Source organism: Ovis aries, chromosome 8 (genome assembly GCF_016772045.2).
Source record: "Ovis aries strain OAR_USU_Benz2616 breed Rambouillet chromosome 8, ARS-UI_Ramb_v3.0, whole genome shotgun sequence".
NCBI classification, from domain to species: Eukaryota; Metazoa; Chordata; class Mammalia; order Artiodactyla; family Bovidae; genus Ovis; species Ovis aries.
In genome coordinates, this window is record NC_056061.1 from 73,791,079 (window position 1) to 73,807,760 (window position 16,682).

Genomic DNA, 16,682 nt, shown 5'->3' on the forward strand with positions numbered 1-16,682 from the left:
GAGACTGAACCAGTCCATGTGGGGCTGGCGAGCCCCCACGAAACCTGGGAGGACGGAGTATGTCTCAGGTGGTGCAGGCGTTACAAGGTCTCTTAACAGGAGCTAAAATCTGCATACCTGGAAGTTCTACTCTGTGATCTTAGCTGTGAATTTGGAGACAAAAGAAATTCCTTCCACATGAAACAGTTACCCCCAGTGTGGAAAAATATGAGCATGTTCTTCACAAATTGTTTCTCCCCTCAAATCTAAGTCCTTTGCTATGTGACATGGTTCCCAGACTTTTTAAAAGTGCATAATGCATATAATGGCACAAAAGTCACTTAAAAAAATTACTTGTGTACCTGATGATCATTTGTGATGTATAAAAACATCAAATCACTGTGCTGTATACCTGAAACTAACATAATTGTGCTCAGTCACGTCTGACTCTGCGGCCCTGTGGACCGTAGCCCGCCAGGCTCCTCTGTCCATGGGATTCTCTAGGCAAAAATACTGGAGTGGGTTGCCATGCCCTCCTCCAGGTGGTCTTCCTGACTCCGGGACTGAACCCATGTCTTCTGCAGTGTGGGTGGATTCTTTACCATTAGCACCACCTAGGAAGCCCACTAATATAATACTGTAAGTCAGTTATACTTCAATTTAAATTTATAATTAATTTGTTAAATGCCATGTGTGCAGCACTCCCTTTGAGAACAGAGCACAGTTCGTGCTTTAAAGTCCCCATTGCAGCTCCCTCCACTCCCTTTAAGATAACCCAGTTTTTAGAACTTTGTATTTATAACTCCCTTGGTTTTACTTTTTAGGATGCATATATATGTACCCTTCAAAAGGATTATTTCTAATGTGATTATGAATCTCCAGACTTTACACGAATGGAGTCCTCATGCGTATATCCTATGCAATTTGTTTCTTCATTGAACATGGTGTGGGGGAGGTCTGGCCATGTCAAGGTTGTCAGTTTTGCACAGAAGTCTCCCTGTACAGGAGACAAGGATTTCTCCAGGGTCTGTCTTAAGAAGTGATATTGCTGAGTTGTAGGGAAAGCTGCCTTACGAGACAATGCCAAATCATTTTCCAAAGTAGTTATATCAAGTTACTACTCAACACAACATCTAAGACGAACTTGCTGGCACTTGACATTTGCAGGATTTTAAATTTTTCTCGATCTATATATAGATTGGGGATAGATAGATAGGGTATAAAGTAGCCTCTTGTGGTTTTATGTTGCATTTCTCTGGTTACTAATACAACTGAACATCTCTTCATATGTTTATTGGCCATTTGTGTTTTCCATCAAAGGCTTATTCATGCCTCAGCACATATTTCTATCTGTCCTTTCGGTCTTACTAGCTTGGAGAAGTTCCCTGTAGATTCTGGACTGTGATCCTTCATCAGGAATATGTGATGTGTGGCCTTTCCCAGTCTGAGGCTTGTCTTTTCATTCTCTTGTTTTTGCGGTATCTACTAATGAACAGAAGTTTTTATTTTAGTGTAGGCAAATTTATGACTCTTTCCCATCTCCTGACACTTCTTGTGGCTTGTTTAAAAATTCTTTCCTACCCCAAAGTGAATTCCCTACACTTTACCCATTCTGTGTTGCATAATATATATTGCACAATATTGCATAACTGTTGAAAGCCACTATCCTCCGCATTCAGACCATAAAGAGTAATCTGGGATGAGAGGTCCATGATGAACACAAATGTTCATTCCCCGGCTTCTCATAATCTCATTGAAAAAGCAGTGAAAAAGTACAGAAGGGGAAAAGATCCATAATCACATCAAAAATCACATAAAAAAAACACCAGCAAAATCAAATTTTGATAAATTTTAGGAAGACAGAAAGCAGGTAGGGCTATACTGATCCCTACATTATAGAGAGAGCCATAACCTCCAAATGTGTACAGAGGCTGAAGCAGAGGTGGAGCCTATTCTCTGCAAAGCCCCGCTTTCCAGCAGGAGTGGAGAGTGGGGAGAAGTCAGATGATTCACTGAAGGGTTACTATGGGGCAGCCCCATCCACCCTTTCCTGTCCCCGACTCTATAAGGGAAGTGAAGATGTAACTACAAAGGAGGAGGCCTTTGACCTCTTACAGTAAAACATCACGCTTGTGGCAATGCCACTTCCAGTTCCAACAGCTGCCTCTTGCCTGTTGCATGCAGGGTGCAATGAAGCAAACTCTGCTGGTCAACATAGTCAAAGATCAGCCTTGACTTTGAGGAAAAGATCCAAATACCAGGAGAGAAAGTCTATGGAAATTGCACAGGTGTATATTTAACCAGTCTGGTTCTTTATTCACAAGTAAACACTAACAAGCAGAGGATCACCAGACTTTTGGGAAGAAGATTTAACAGCAAAGAGAGAAAAAGAGAAGGGAACAAAGAGAATCAAAGAAAAGAAATATGATTCATGGACCTTCAGAGAACTTTTTCAAAGTCTGTATTAGTATAGGAATATTCAAGAAGATACTATAAAACAAGAATAGCATTTCATTTAAAATAGAATCAGAAAGAGAAGAAGAAGCAATTGGTTAACACTGATAGAACTGAAAACAAAACAAAAATCTTTCAGTTAAAAGACTGGAAGAAAAACTCAATGAAACCTCCCAGGATCACTAGAGGTCAGTCATACCATCGCTAACATGGCTGACACAACACCAGTAATATCTCGGGATGGGATCTCTTCTTATAAGAAAGCCAGACAAACAAACAAACAACAAAAAAACCTGTTTATTTAAATGACCTATTCTGTTCTTCGTAACTTAAAATATTCCTAGCTGATGTAAGAATTAAAAATAAAGAATTCCGTGGATGCCGATTTCCTTTTTTTTTTTAAATGAAGAGATTGGACTAGATATTCAGTGGACCAAATGGATGTCTCATTCATTTCCTATACTCTATTGGGGCGGGAAGCAGACCAAGTTTTTCTGTAGAGTGTTAAAAGTTATAAAATAGTTATTTTCAAAACTTAATCTTTCACACTAAAAGAGTAAATACGCCCAATCACCTGTTCAACAACTATTAGGCACCTATGACACTAGATATTACACTAGGTGCTAGGGCTCTGGCCGTGCTTTCATGGAGCTTAGAATTCAGCATGCAGAAGGCAATGGCACCCCACTCCAGTACTCTTGCCTGGAAAATCCCATGGATGGAGGAGCCTGGTAGGCTGCAGTCCATGGGGTCTCGAAGAGTCGGACATGACTGAGCGACCTCACTTTCAATTTTCACTTTCATGCATTGGAGAAGGAAATGGCAACCCGCTCCAGTATTCTTGCCTAGAGAGTCCCAGGGATGGGGGAACCTGGTGGGCTGTCGTCTGTGGGGTCGCACAGAGTCGGACACGACTGAAGCGACTTAGCAGCAGCAGCAGCAGCAGAGTTCAGCGAGGAAGACAGACACCATCAAACACACGGTAAGCAGAGAGCTGATTGCAACTGTGGGGAGTGCTGCGGAGGAAAGTGTGCAGTGCGTCTTGAGAGTGCAGCCGCTCGAGCATACCTCTAATTGGGGCGTCAGACCTCGGTGGCTCTTTCCTCCAGGAGGGGACAAAAACTTTGATGTAGGTGTGTCCTCTGTCCCTGAACCAGTCCACGGCCAGCTGGATTCCCCGGCAAGAGAAGATTTCTTTATTCCCATGGCTACAATGAGAAAACAAAGGCGGGGATCTGTAGAGAAACAGGCGGGGTTTCTCAAGAGTGGTTTTTCCTGGGAATAGCCTGGATCCTAGTCTCATTATCAAAGGGAATCAGGCAAATCTGCATTTTGAAAATAGGTCATTCTTTACACAAAATATATCCCTTAATCGGAACCAATTAGCTTGTGATAACATGCAGGGGGTCTCAGGCTCCTTGGGGAGTACATTCATTCCAAGGATGAAAAGACAAGCTCCTCTTACTAACTGAAGCTTATAAGATTCAAGAGAGGGTTGTCAATGTGAAGGTGGGCTTCCCAAGTCCAAGTAACAAGGTCAACATGCCCCACAAATTCCACTGAAATCATCCATGCAGGCAGGAAGGAGAGAGTGGTGTGAGAGGTTGCTCAAAACCAGGCAGGGACTTGTTACTGAAGGTTTGTCTTGCTCCTAAGAGGAATAAGAAGCCGTAGGAGGATAAGAGCGGGGGTACATGTGGTGTGTGGTGGCTTAGAGGTAAAGATGCTGCCTGCCAATGCAGGAGACAAGGATTCGATCCCTGGGTTGGGAAGATCACTGGGAGAAGAAAATGGCAACCCGCTCCAGTCTTCTAGCCTGGAGAATCCCATGGACAGAGCCTGGTGGGCTATAGTTTATGGGGTCACAAAGAGTTGGACATGATTTAGTGACTGAGCAACTGAGCAGGCATGCTTATGTGATCTGAGCTGATCTGATGTATGTTTCAGAGCTCCACCTGGCAGCACAGAAGACAGTACGTTGGAAGGAGCAAGAATGGAGGGTGGACAGCAGTTAAGAAGCAGCCGGGGTGACTGTCAGAGCAGAATCTGATGGTGATCTGGCCCCAGCTGGTGGTGATGAAGAGGAGTGAACTTGAGAGATAGATACTCAGGAGGTACTATCTCCAGATGCAGTGACAGCTGGATACAGGGATGCTAGCGAAAAAGACAGTGAGGAGCTTCTAGATCTCCAGCTTGTATAAGAGGAATGCAGGGCCCTGAGACAGACCCTGGTCTGGAGGAAGACAGGATTTAGAGAAAAAGATCCTGAATTTGGTTTTGAACACATGTTGAGATGGGAAGAGCCTTGGTGACCTCTAAATGGAAATATTAAATAAACAGCCAGGGTTCAGAAGACAGGTCTGGGTGATAAAACGCATGACTCATCTGTTCAAGTACCGGTTGGAGCCACCACGTGGAGAGAATTGCCCGATCGCCCAGACAGGGAGTGAGTGGCCAGGGAACTGGGCGTGGAGGAGCTCTGGAGCTCAGCAGCTGGTCGCGGGTAGAGGAGGACAATCACACAAAAGACAAAAGGCGTCTATCAGAAAAGAAGTGGGTAGGGGACTTCCCTGGCGTTCAGTGGTTAAGGCTCCACGCTTCCAATGCAGGGGACCCAAGTTCAGTCCCTGGTCCAGAACTAAGACCAAAGGATATATTAAAAATTAAAAGTAAAGAAAAGAAAGGAAGGGGTAAAACAAAAGAGACTGCACTGTGGGAGCCTTGAGAAAGAAGCGGTCAAATGCTGCTCTGAGAAGCCAGAGGATCCCTTAAAACATCCCTCAGACTCAGTAAGTAGAGGTCAGCAGTGTTTTGCTGCAGAGGGAGACAAGGGCATGGATTTGAGATACTGAGAATGCACACTCAATGGACGCAGCTGTGGATGGGCCACAGACCAGCGAAGGCCAGATTCGCCACCCTCTGCTCACGACTTCCGCCCCATCGCAATCCCTCAGCCCTTCGTCCTGGCCATGCACCTCCCTCCACTCCCACTGCAAGACCTTTGTACCAGCTATTTCCTCCCCTCTTCACCCAGTCCATTCCTCCCTCTCCTTGAGATCTCAGCTGCATCACCACTTCCTTAGGAAAAGCAGCTCCATCAGATTCCCCTGTTACAAGCCTCACAGCAAGGACACGTCCTCGTCCTTTCTGCACTTACCACAGCTGGACGTGCACATCCACCCACGGGATGAATCACCCCCGCCCCCGCTTGCTAGATCATGGGCTTCCCAGGTGGTACTAGTGGTAAAGAACCCACTTGCCAAGGCAAGAGACAGAAGAGACTCTGGTTTCATCCCTGGGTCGGGAAGGTCCCCTGGAGGAGGGCATGGTAACCCACTCCAGTATCTTTGCCTGGAGAATCCCATGGACAGAGGAATTTTATGGAACCCTACAGTCCAATAGGGTTGCAGAGTCGGACACAACTGAAACAATTTAGCATGCATTCATTTCTAAATCATAGGTTCCTGTTGCTGCCCGTCAAAATCCCAGCACCTAGCACAGTGGTGTCTGATCATTGATAAGGGTTCAGTAAGAACATGTCGAAGGAATGAATGACTGAGAAGCAGGCCTTGTGAGCAGCTGGAGGAGAAGCAGTCCAGGTGCAGGGAAGGGTTGGCTGGAAGGACCCTGATGTAGGTTTGCGTGTCCAGGGACCACAAAGAGGACAGTGTGGCTGGAACGTGTGGAGTGAGTGAAGGGGAGGTGGGGAGGCGGGAGGGGGCGCAGCTGGGTGCTCAGAGAGCCAAGGTCCCCACGACTCTTGCACCCTCTCCACATCCAAGCAACGCCAACATATCAAATCCCATCTGTGCTTTCTCTGGTGCGTGGCTCCTTCTGCTGTTTTCTCAGAGAGGGTTAGGAGGGGCCCAGGTTTGTCAAGAGAAAAAGGGAGTCTGGAAACACTCATCAGTAGTGTTGGAAGCCGGGCTTTTGGGAGAGCCAAGAGGACTCTACACCCCAGAGACGTATCAGAAACCAGGCCTCGACGCCTAGGTCCACAGGGTCTTCCAGCTTAGGGTAATAGCCCTTTGGCCGCTGAGGCTAGACTGTGAGGCTTCTGCAAACAGTAAGCAGAAAAATATCAATGGGGCCATCCGTGGAAAAAAGGAAGAGGAAGTGGAAAGCTAGTCCCTTCCACCGCAGCAGAAATTGAAAAAAGAAAGGAGATGGAGGAAGAATGTGGAGGCCATTCACAGGGTCCTTACCCTGCACCCTCCAGGCATGCCCCACCCGCTGAGCCATGAGGGGCTGAAGAGGCTGGAAACACCGGGATGGGTGTGAACAAGAGACCGAAAGCTTGTCTCTCAGCACAGCCTGGGCGAGTCACAAGCCTCCCAGAGAAATCCAGGTTTCAGCGGATACAGCATCCCCCAGGACTGCAGGGCCGTCGTGAACAAAAGTGGCGTCTAGGTGAGCCCGAGGCAACACCCCTGGATTCCCTGCTTCCCCTGGAGGATTGTGTGTGGCCTGGGAGTGGACGAACGGGGGTGTCCCAAGTGGTGCTAGCAGTAAAGAACCCACCTGCCAATGCAGAAGACATAAAGGTCACTGGTTTGATCCCCAGGGTGGGAGGATCCCCGGGAGGAGGGCATGGCAACCCACTCCAATATTCTTGCCTGGAGATTCCCATGGACAGAAGAACCTGGCGGGCTACAGTCCGTGGAGTCGCAAAGAGTCGGACAGGACTAAAGTGAATTAGCGCAGCACATACACAAGGGGATAGCACTAAAGCCAGTGTGGGTCCCCCAAAGGCCAAACAGGACCAATGTCCCTCTGCTGACCATTCCGGAAGCAAGGCCAGCCCCATTGCTCTGCAGCAGAGTCCAGTGAGGGTCCCAGACCCCTCTCCCAGCCAACACCAGGTCTCAGAAGCTTCCAGATGCCATTTGAGAGAGGAGCGGGAGAAGGGAGAGGAAACATGGAGCTGGAGTCGTCCAGAAGACAGAAGAGGCTGAGCTACCACGCATGAGCAAGTGTGACGCTTGCTCCTTCCTGGTTCGTAGAAGGTAGTGAAGAGATTTCATGTGTCACAGAAAATAAAGTCTATGTTCTATGCAGTTGCAGCAGTGATGTGAACATTTTCTGACACCCACACTCCTGCCTTGCCCCGCAGCACAGGTATCTCTTGGCTACAGCAAAGTATGTGCATGCATGCTCGGTGACTTCAGTCATGTCTGACTCTTTGCAACCCCACGGACTGTAGCCCGTCAGGTTCCTCTGTCTATGGGATTCTCCAGGCAAGAATACTGGAGTGAGTTGCCATGCCCTCCTCCAGCGGATCTTCCCCACCCAGGGATCGAACCCACGTCTCTTACATCTTCACTGCAGGCAGGTACTTTACTGCTGAGCCACTGGGAAGCCCTGCAGCAATGTCTACCCTCAAACAGTTCTCCGAAAAACAAATCATTGCCACAATTCTTTAAAATTTGTTTCTATGGCATGCTGTGTGGGATGCGGGATCTTAGTTCCCCAATCAAGGATAGAACCTGTGCATTTGGGAGCGTGGAGCCTTAACCACCCAACCGCCAGAGAGGTCCCTACAGTTCTTCCCTTGGTTGCTCTCTTTTCTGTGACTACGTCTATATATCTGTTCGACTGTTCAAACACCAGCTTTCCATCCCTGACACCTTTGATGGATGTGTGATTTGGGGCAGGGATGGGGGTAAACAGAACCCAGTGCCTGTGAGGGGACAAAGATGAGAGGTGTGACCAGTTCCAGTGATTCTGGAAGGGCCTCAGCATGCAGTGGCCCTGGCTGGAGGCAGGTGGAGGTGGGGTGGGGGGGGTTGGAGGTTCAGGGGTTCAGGAATTCAGGAAGAGAAGAGCTAAGGAATGGTGCTACAACAGCTTCATGCAGCAAAAACTGGCCCCCCAGCTTCTCGGACACAAGACTCCAACCAAGAATCTCCAAAGAACAGGTTAAGTACCACCTAGGCCAGCTAGGCCAAGGCAAGAATGGAGGAGGTGCATGTCTGTCCACCAGTTCAGCCAGGACCTTCCCTGTCTCCCTAAGAAGTGCCCTCTCTTCCAGTTGGAATTCCAGGCTCAGGGAGTTCAGGGACTGGCCCTCTCTGGAATGGAGGATTTTCATTCAGGATTCACTCATTCACTCATTCATTCCCGTTCTTGCATGGACCCTACCCCCGCTTTAAGAGCCTTCTGGTCTCTCGAAATGTGAAGATTATCTATTGTTCCGTCCTTACCATGTTTCTTTTTTTTTCCCCTAAACCAACCTCAAAACCCCACCATGGCTGCCCTAGTTCTGGTCACAGAACACCCTGGGCAATGGCAGGATTGATGCCACAAGCAGGGGAGACCTGCCCGCCACGTGGGAGCGGGCAGAGCTCTGGTCATAAAGCTCAGCGGTCACCCTGGGAGCCCAGGCCCCGCATTCAGAGGGAGGGACGTAAGCCAGAGGCACCCTCCCCTGTGCGTCTCCTCCACTCGCTCAGCATCCAGGTGTGAGCAAGCCTCTCCATCAATGGGGCGCTGTGCTTGGGGGCCTGGGGAGCAGCGAACGAACAAACCTGCCCCCAGCTTCTCAGAGCTCATTTCTAACAGAGTCTGCGTACCTGGCTACTTTGCACATGCGCCTGATTGAACCACTGCAAGGAGCTCTTGAGGACCCTTGAGGAAACTAAAGCAAAGCCGTGTGCCCGGCTCACAGATCTTGCAGTTGAGCTCACAGCCTGATCTGTTGGGCTGCAAACTCTTCCCCCTACCCCATCTCTGTTTTTTCCCTCTTTATTCCTGGGCCTTTCTAGTCTCCACTCCTGGGGTCCAGACAGCAGCTCCTTCAGCACAAAAATTACCAGCTGGTAAAATGCTCAAGCTGAGGGAGGGACCCTAGTGCTTATTAACAGTCAGCGAGAACCAGTTCATCAGGCAGCAAGCTGAGCAGCAGGCCCTGGGAAAAGGCGAAAGGAGTGGTAGGTTTTGAATAAAGGGAGGCAGTGAGGGAAGTGGGTTGGTGCCCAAAGCAAATTCTGCCTACGTGACAAATGTGCCAGGGGCACCCGGCCATTAGCGTGTAGCCATCTACAGTAACTGACAATCCCACTGAACACTTCTGTATCATTAACTATTGCCCAAAAAAATCTCTGCAGAAATTAACGGCTCACAAGATAGTCCTGTGAAGAGTGAGGCGGTGGTTTTGGGGTGGGACGAAAGGAAAAGTTAAGCAGTGATTCCTTTGCGGTGTGAGATATAAAGGCCCAACACTGATTGAATTGTGTTTCTTATTTGGGGTTAAATTACAAACACTCTGAAGCTGGAGTTTATACCCATTTCACCAAGAAGTCTCTCCCCAGCTCAGGTCCGGGGGGTGACTTCTGAGAGAGGGTGCTCCCTTATCTCATAATAGGAGAAATGGGTACAGACTTAGGAACCCAAGGTCAGTGTGGTCAGAGTCCACTCAGAGGCTGAACCCCCTGCCCAGGAGTGTGCCCCCATCGGTAGCCCTTGATGAAAACCTCCATTGCTGATCTGAGCTTTATCATCACTGAAGATTCATTTCTCCACCATATGCCAGAACCTGTTAAGGTCTTTAAGAGTTTAAAAAGGTAAACAATAAGTTTAACAAAAAAAATCCTGTACAACCCAAGGCAAGGACACATTCAGATGAAACCCTTGTCAAGGCCAGTAAGAGGATGGGAAATTACCAGGTTGTTTTCCCCCAAGCTGACGGCCCTAAGATGGCTCCTTTCTAAATTTGCCTACAGAGTGTTCACCGCTTGTGTTTGTGAGCGCATGTGTGAGTATTTGTGAGTTTGCCAGGCAAGAAAAATGCTGACAAGAGTTGGCAGCGAGAATTCATGCTCTTCCTGAACACCATGGTGCAGCTGGTCACAGGCTTTCAATGGTCACGTTTTTTTAAAAAGGCATCTTTTTAAACCCTGCTGGACCGTTTTCTTAAGGCCAAGCGTACAGCGACTCCAGGGCTCAGCTCACATCTCCCTGTGTCCTGCACGTACACATGCCTACATACACACCCCTGAAGGTGTAGATATTGTGCCTGGAAACCAGTCTCTATGCTTCTGGTCAGGCAGAGCCACCATGTGATGCACCCGTGACCTTCTGCGGGCTCCCTACAGGCTAGGCCCCCCAGGAGGGGTGTGCTGGCCCCTGGGGAAGGAGTGAGATACAGCATCTTCTGCCTGGGTTACACCTGTCTGGGCCTCATCATGCCTGGGAGAGCTCGGTGGAGCACAGGCAGGCTCTGGTCCCAGGGTAGCCTGCCCTAAGACCAAAGATAGTACAGAATTTGGAGCCCAAATATACCCGGTGCCAGAGGAAATGGAAAGAGCACTGAATCCAGAGCCTGACACTTCTCTGTGACCTTGAGCAAGTTACTTACTCTCTCTGAACCTCTGCAGAAGGTTCATATCTCTTGCTTTGCATGCATAAAATAATCACCTGAATCCTAGAATGTCAGAAATGAAAAGCTACTTGAGACTATTATTACTCAGCGCAGCCACTTAATTGTAATAAACAGGGCTCAGAAATGTCAGATGACTCACGAGGAGGTCACACAGTGGGTAAGATGAGAAACTGGAGCTATACCAGCTGTTATGTACCATACCACTCACCACATGTGGCTATTTACCCTTCAAGTGAATTCTAAAGAAATAAAATTGGAAGTTCAGCTCCTCTGCCACACCAGCCACATTTCCAGCATTAGGTCACCCTAATGCAAGCAGCCACCGCAATGCACGGTGCAGGTACAGAACATTCCATTTTCACAGGGACTTTATTGGGCCGTCCTAGGCTGGAGTTGGTGCTAGAGGTAAAGAATCTGCCTGCTAATATAGGAGATGCAAAAGACACAGGTTTGATCTGTGAGTCATGAAAATTCCCTGGAGTAGGAAGTGGCAACGCATTTCCATATTCTTGCCAGGGAAATTCCATGGACAGAGGAACTAGGGGGGCTACAGTCCACGGGGTTGCAAAGAGTCGAACACAACTCAGCACACACATACACACACAGGCTAGAGGCCAGAACTCAGGTCTTCGAACTCTAAGCCCCATGTTCTGTTGCCTGCTTCTGACCTCCCTGGTTTCCTACATGAAATACAGGAATTTGGCAAAACTGTTCCTAGTTGCTCAGTTGTGTCCAACTTTTTGCAACTCTACAGACTGTAGCCTGCCAGGTACCTCTCTCCATGAGATTCTCCTGGCAAGAATCCTGGAGTGGGTTGCCATACCCTCCTCCAGAGGATCTTCCCAACCCAGAGATTGAATCCAGGTCTCCCACTTTTCAGGCAGATTCTTTACCATCTGAGCCACCAGGGAACCCAAACTAGGCAAAACTAGGGGTGAACTTGGGTCTGGCTTCCCAGGTCGCCATCTTAGGCCTGCACCACTGCAACTTATTGATAGAATTCTCACTGAAGTTGACCTGCCACTTAGGAAATAATAAATGAAATGAATGTTCCTGCTTATAAGAGCCAAATAGACTCCTTTTGTTGTTACAGTGGGGAGATGGAAGACTCTTGGAATTGAGTGGTATGGTCCTGTTGAAATGACTTGAACAGAACTGTGTGCTCAGAACAAATACATTCCCACTTCTTTTAAAAAGCATTTGGTCAGTGACCCTCGCTGCCACTCTTCAGAACAGCCACCCCAGGCTGGGTTCAGCCCCGACAGATAGCCTTGGGCTACCCATTCTGAAGACCTGGGGAGAGGGGCCCATGGAAACTTCCACAGTGGTGGCAAGGTCAGAACACAAGGATGAAGCCAGGGTCTGATGCAGTCAGTGCTGACCTTGGCCAAGCCCATCCAGGCCATTTCTGTGCTTCTTCTCTCAATCTAGATGTCCAGAGGCAAGGACAGATGACCCCCTCTCACATTCTCTGAGCTAATGGAGAGGCTTAGCACCTCCTGTAAAGCATGACACTACCTATAACTGCTCATTCTATGTCAGTGGTTCTTTATGTTTTGGGGATCACAGACCTTCTAAGTGCCTATTGGAAGCTTCAGACCTTCTCCCCAGGAAACCACAGCTATATATACTGATTCCACATTGTGTACATCGTTTCAGGCCATTGCTGCTTTGGAAGATGGAAGGGGCTGCATGCCAAAGAATGCAGGTGGCCTCCAGAAACCGAAGGCAAGGAAACACATCATCCCCTAGAGCTCCCAGAAGGAAACACAGCTCTGCCACCACCTTAATTTCAGCCCAGGAAGGCTCAGGCCAGACTTCTGACCTCCAGAACTACAGCACAATACACTAGCGTTGTTTTAAGTCACTACATTTGTGTGATAATTTATTATAGCAGCAATAGAAACTAATACAGATTTTGAACTTTTTAAGGAAACACCACTTCCAAAAGAAAACGAGAGGGAGAAAAAGAAAACTGTGACTGAAAAGTGAGGCTGGGGCTTCCCTGATGGCTCAGTGGTAAAGAATCTGCTTGCCAATGCAGAAATCACGAGTTTGACCCTGGTCCAGAAGATGCCACACGCCATGGAGCGGCTAAGCCTGTGTGCCACGACTGCTGAGCCTGTGCTCCAGAGCCTGGAAATCACAACTGCTGAGCCCACGAGCCCTAGAGCCCTTGCTCCCTCCACAGCGAGAGTGCTTCCACTGCAACTAAAAGTAAAACCCTGTGGCTGCAACTAGAGAAAGACCTGTGCAGCCACGAAGACCTCGTAGAGTCAAAAATAAATAAATTAGAAATTTTTTGAAAAGTGAAGTAAAACTTTAAAAATTAAGTTGCCCTGAGCTAATTTTTAAAGAAAAGAAAAAATGAGGCTATTCGTGAGCAAAGGCAGACTTCAGAGGACAGACCCCAGACAGCAAGTCGGCAGCAGGCACCCTAGATGATGCTACTGCCAACAGAAGACGCGCCTCCCGCCTGCTCAGGACAGAAAGCTCCTGTCTTTTAAGCTCCTCCCCCTCCTTCCAGGACCAGACAGCACATGAAGCAGAAGCACCTTCGAAAGCAGAGAATGGCAACACCTGCAGTACAAGACCTCAGAGAAGGAGAATTTTCAGGCTGAGTTTTGAGGTCAAGAGGTAACAACTAGATTCCATGCTGGGTTTCAACCATCTAGCCCTGCTAAAGGTGCGCCCCACACTGGGATCTATCCTTCACATCGGAGAACCACACAGTCTGAAGTCAAGGGGTCCTGTTGAACTCTGGTTGCAGGACCAGGAGGCGTTATTGCAAGAGAAGGAACAGGGCTGGAGCTGAATGTCTGACCCACTCTCCCAGATGTGCCTTTGGACCAATGAAGTCCCATGCATGGGTGGGAACTGTGGAAAATATTTTTCCTAACTAATGGGATGCAGGGGGCAGGGGAAGGGATGTCTGTGTATATGTGCATACGTTTACAGACACAATGAGAACACACACACAGACATGTGTTCTGGGCATTTGAGGTGGTTTTAAGACAGCATGAGTGTGAAAGAATGAATGTTCTGACACATTCTTCAGAATAAGCCTGAGAGATGGTTTCTATCTGTTACCCACACAGACTGTGCATGACTAGACAAGACCAATTACAGTTGTAGGAGGTAGGGATGGGGTGAGACTAAACCCCCACGTTCCCAGAATTTACCTGGAACATGTCAAGGTCACATGCAAATAGAGGACATGGCTTAAATTTTAACTCCAAGCAGCAACAGAGAGTTTCATCAATAGAAAATGCTCCACCACCACCCGATTGTAACCATGCCTAAAAAATGTCTGGCCCCCAAAGAGAGAATGCTTTCCTGTAGCACCAGAAGTAGTTTTTTCACCCTATAGCCACTCTGCTTTTCTGAGCTGGAATCAGAGAGTTCATATACTTTTAGGGCTGAAAAGGTCTTTGATTTAAACAGTATCATCTCACTTTATCGAGGGGTTCTTGAGGCAAGAATACCAAGTGGTTTGCCATTCCCTTCTCCAGCGGACCACATTTTGTCAGAACGCTCCACCGTGACCCACCTGTCTTGGGTGGCCCTGCATGGCATGGCTCATAGCTTCACTGAGTTACACAAGGCTGTGATCCATGTGATCGTTTTGCTTGACTTTCTGTGATTGTGGTTTTCATTCTGGAGGCTATGGGATTGTAGTTCTTGCTTTAAAATGAGATGGTTGGATGGCCTCACCGATTCAATGGACATGAGTTTGAGCAGACCCCAGGAGATAGTGAAAGACAGCCTGGTGTGCTACCGTGCATGGGTCACAAAGAGTCAGACACAACTGAGCGACTGAACAACTGTCTTACTTCAAATGTGAGTGGGTATGTTTCTACCGATGTCCAGAGGAAGAGACGCCTCATTCAGACCAGACAGAGGCCAGGCCACCTCTTAGAACCCAGCAGACTTCTTCCTAGGACCCTCAGAAACTACTGAATTCTTAAAAATCCCTTTAATTCGCTCAGGAATCTTGAATTAGCAGGATTTCAGAGGCTCACCTACCTGGTGCCTACACAGAGCATGTGTAAGAATGTTTTACAGACCCAAGGACCAGCTCCTAGGCCACAGGGAGAAGGCAGGGCTCTATTGCCTGGTGATATAATCAAGCCCAGGGAGACCTAGGTGGCTAAAACTTGAATGAATGCTTAAACAATCTTGCCCTACACACCAAGTGGGGAACTACCCCCAAAGCTGGGCCACCTTGAGTTAACCCTTCCAAACTTCTCTCCTGCAGTGCCCAATCCAGAGTGAGCCCAAATTCCTGGAGAAAACCACTCAGCTCCTCAGCCAAAGAATCCCCTGTTGACATATTCAGCAGCAGTGACACGGATTTTCTCCATGCCCAGCGTGGCTCAGCTTTTGGAAAGGGACATGAGTCTATGTGCGGTTCTGAATGACCAACTCCCTATGGCTCTGCCCTCGGTTGGGCTATAGCTTAGCCAAACGGAAAAATAATCCACTTGTTTGGGCAAAGCCTTCTCCATGCCCAGTGGTGGGTGTGGGTGAGGCTGTGGAACCCCTTTCTCAGTGGAACTTAACCTTTCCAGGAAAGATGAGGCCCGGCATGGAGCTCTCATCACCGCAACACACGAAGATGCCAACACACCAGTATAACTACTGCCTCTGCAGCTCAGGGGCCACAAACACCACCGCCCCCACCCTAGCTAGGGAGCTTTACCACCTCTACCACTGCTCCCCACCCCCAGCAGAGGGCTTTCGAGGTGGTTCAAGTCCATTTTCCATCTGACTCTCATAACCTTAAGGGAAGCTAAAAAGCTGTCTCTTGACCTGTGTCACAGAAGGGGAAACTTGAGATAGCCAGCTTTCCCAGAGTCATGCAGCCACGTAGGGACAGACTCCAGGCCAGAAGCCACCTTCTCCCAGCCCTAGGTTCCCCACCATTTATCCCTGCTGGGATAAGAGGGGGAAGAGAGCCCCCTCTGCCTTAATGTGAGAATAGCTGCCCTCTGTTGAACACTTACTCTGTGTCATCGCTGCCCTAGGCATGTCCAGCATCTCCAGTTCTTAGGACTAAACTTCTAGGGAGATTGTAGACCCACCTTACAGATGGAGAAAGTGAGGCTCAGAGCGGTTAACTGACTAAGCAGCTACTGAGGGATGAACCGGGGGTTCCCACCCCCCACCCACTGTCTCCAAAGCTCCTTGGACCAAACCACTGACAAGAAGGGGTGAAGGACGCTACCTCATGGCCACGTTGCTGCCGTCGATCACTATGGGTCTCAAGGAGCTGGCAGGGTCTCCGCTGTCCTCTCTGGAGTCCACTCCCAGCCCACACTGGGAAGAGTCCAGGGTCCCGCAGGAGCCCCTGGGCACGAGCAGGGGTGCGGCGCTGCCCTCATGTGCGCTGGGCCGGCTGCCCGTCTGGATCAGCTCCTGCAGCACGTCATTGACAAGGGCGTCCTCGCCCAGCTTGCCTAGCACCCTGGCCACGTCCTCCCGGCTGTAGCCCAGCTTCTGGAAGAACTCCATCTTGCTCGAGCGCTGCATGCTGCACCAGCCAGGCCCCCCGCAAGGGTCCTGCTGCCGGCTTCCTCCTGGAAGCACCCCGCCGGCATGAGCTAGAGAGAAGAGGCAGCCGTCAGGTGTTTGCTGGGCCGCTGGAGCCCGATTATGTGTGCTCCCCACCCGCCTTGTCTGCCAGGAAGTTACTTCAGGGCCTTGTGCCCTGGGGAGTTTCAGTTGCTGGTGTGTCTGGTGAGCCGCAGATGCAATCTCACGGCCTTTCCTAGAGGGTGCTCCTAGGCCTTCACCCCAACCCAGCCCTCGTGAGGGTCACCCACCTGAGCAGGACACCCAGAGCTCAGGACATTCATGCACAGGCCAC

General features: G+C 49.0%; 1 protein-coding gene across 2 annotated transcripts in view; it reads right to left on the minus strand.

The window, feature by feature from the left end:
• Nucleotides 1–16,682, minus strand: part of ZC3H12D (zinc finger CCCH-type containing 12D) — a 34,444-nt gene that overhangs the window by 7,949 nt on the left and 9,813 nt on the right. For both annotated transcript variants that reach the window (XM_027972541.3, XM_042253588.1), the window contains exons 2-3: nucleotides 16,041–16,416; nucleotides 3,502–3,641 (exon numbers count right to left, since the gene is read on the minus strand). In XM_027972541.3, coding sequence (XP_027828342.1) covers nucleotides 3,502–3,641; nucleotides 16,041–16,345 — 445 coding nt within the window. In that variant the 5' untranslated portion in view covers nucleotides 16,346–16,416. The remainder of the gene's footprint in view (nucleotides 1–3,501; nucleotides 3,642–16,040; nucleotides 16,417–16,682) is intronic.